The sequence below is a fragment of the Arachis duranensis genome, chromosome 2, assembly GCF_000817695.3.
Source record: "Arachis duranensis cultivar V14167 chromosome 2, aradu.V14167.gnm2.J7QH, whole genome shotgun sequence".
NCBI lineage: Eukaryota > Viridiplantae > Streptophyta > Magnoliopsida > Fabales > Fabaceae > Arachis > Arachis duranensis.
The window spans coordinates 70,645,488-70,646,561 of NC_029773.3; the positions used below are offsets into that span (position 1 = coordinate 70,645,488).

The following is a 1,074-nucleotide window of genomic DNA, read 5'->3' on the forward strand; positions in this document are numbered from 1 at the left end:
TTATAAACTTACGCTATGATAACCACATCATTATCATCATTTTCAGATGCATCAGTTTTCCCATATGAAGATTTGCCCGCAACACAGGCTGAGGCCTAATAAGAAATTTGAAATTGGTCGAAGGAAAGAGATCAGAGTAGTGTAAGAAGACGAGAGAAATTTTATTTGAAGATGAGAGTAAAACATATACATAAACTGAAAAATTTTAACACGGCATACCGGCGGCATTCATTATTTTTCTGTTTATGGAAATCATCTCTAAAATAAAAGTAACCTGGCATGCATGTTAATTAATTGTTAAAATAATTAATATAAGTTACCATATACTATTATGCAATATTTCAACTTTTTTCAAAGCTGAAACCTTTTGGACATGCATGTCTCCATTTGTGAACACTAAGACATAATAATAGGTAAATAAACTTACTGAGAGATGAGTGGATTGAAGATGAAAAGATGAATGTGATGGATTTTGTTGTAGATGTTTAAGCAAAACTCTCTGTCTATGAATTGCTTTCTCCATATTTGAACACCTTCTATTGCTGACTTTTTCGGAAAGAAAAAGTTATATATAACAAATAATACAGAAGAGGAGTTAACTTATAGGATACTTTAAATATGCCAATTCATTTCAGAATTTACAATGTAATTTTCACATGGAAAGATCACTATTGACCAAAATAAAAATATGCAAACCAGTTCAAATTAATTAATTAAGAACTACCTGTAAAAAGAGCATACTATTAATACACGTTTTGCACATAATAAGATGAAAATTAAAGGTGATTATATTATTGTTTTGTCTAAATACACATCATTCAAAGTTTCCGGCTTGATAACTGCTTATATAATTTATTCAATTTAATTTGGATGTATTCAAGTTTTTTATTTCTATAGTATATTTTTTAATTCCGTAGAATAAGAATTAATTTGTTGTGGATCAGTGTTTTATTTAAAAATTTATCGTTGATTAATAGGTTATTATATACATATACTGAAATTTAAATTCTCAATATTTACTTAAACGAATTAGTAAGTTAATTATTAGACTAACCTAAATTAGTTAGATAGATT

At 27.3% G+C, this 1,074-nt stretch overlaps 1 protein-coding gene across 1 annotated transcript in view; it reads right to left on the bottom strand.

Annotated features, from left to right (window-relative positions):
• The window catches only part of LOC107474927 (3-ketoacyl CoA thiolase 1, peroxisomal-like), a 19,107-nt gene extending 18,563 nt beyond the window's left edge, over positions 1-544 (bottom strand). Inside the window, exons 1-2 of the mRNA XM_016094572.3 lie at positions 428-544; positions 13-95 (exon numbers count right to left, since the gene is read on the bottom strand). Of these exons, the coding sequence (XP_015950058.2) occupies positions 13-95; positions 428-523 (179 nt within the window). The 5' untranslated portion in view covers positions 524-544. The remainder of the gene's footprint in view (positions 1-12; positions 96-427) is intronic.
• Between the last annotated feature and the right edge of the window lie 530 nt (positions 545-1,074).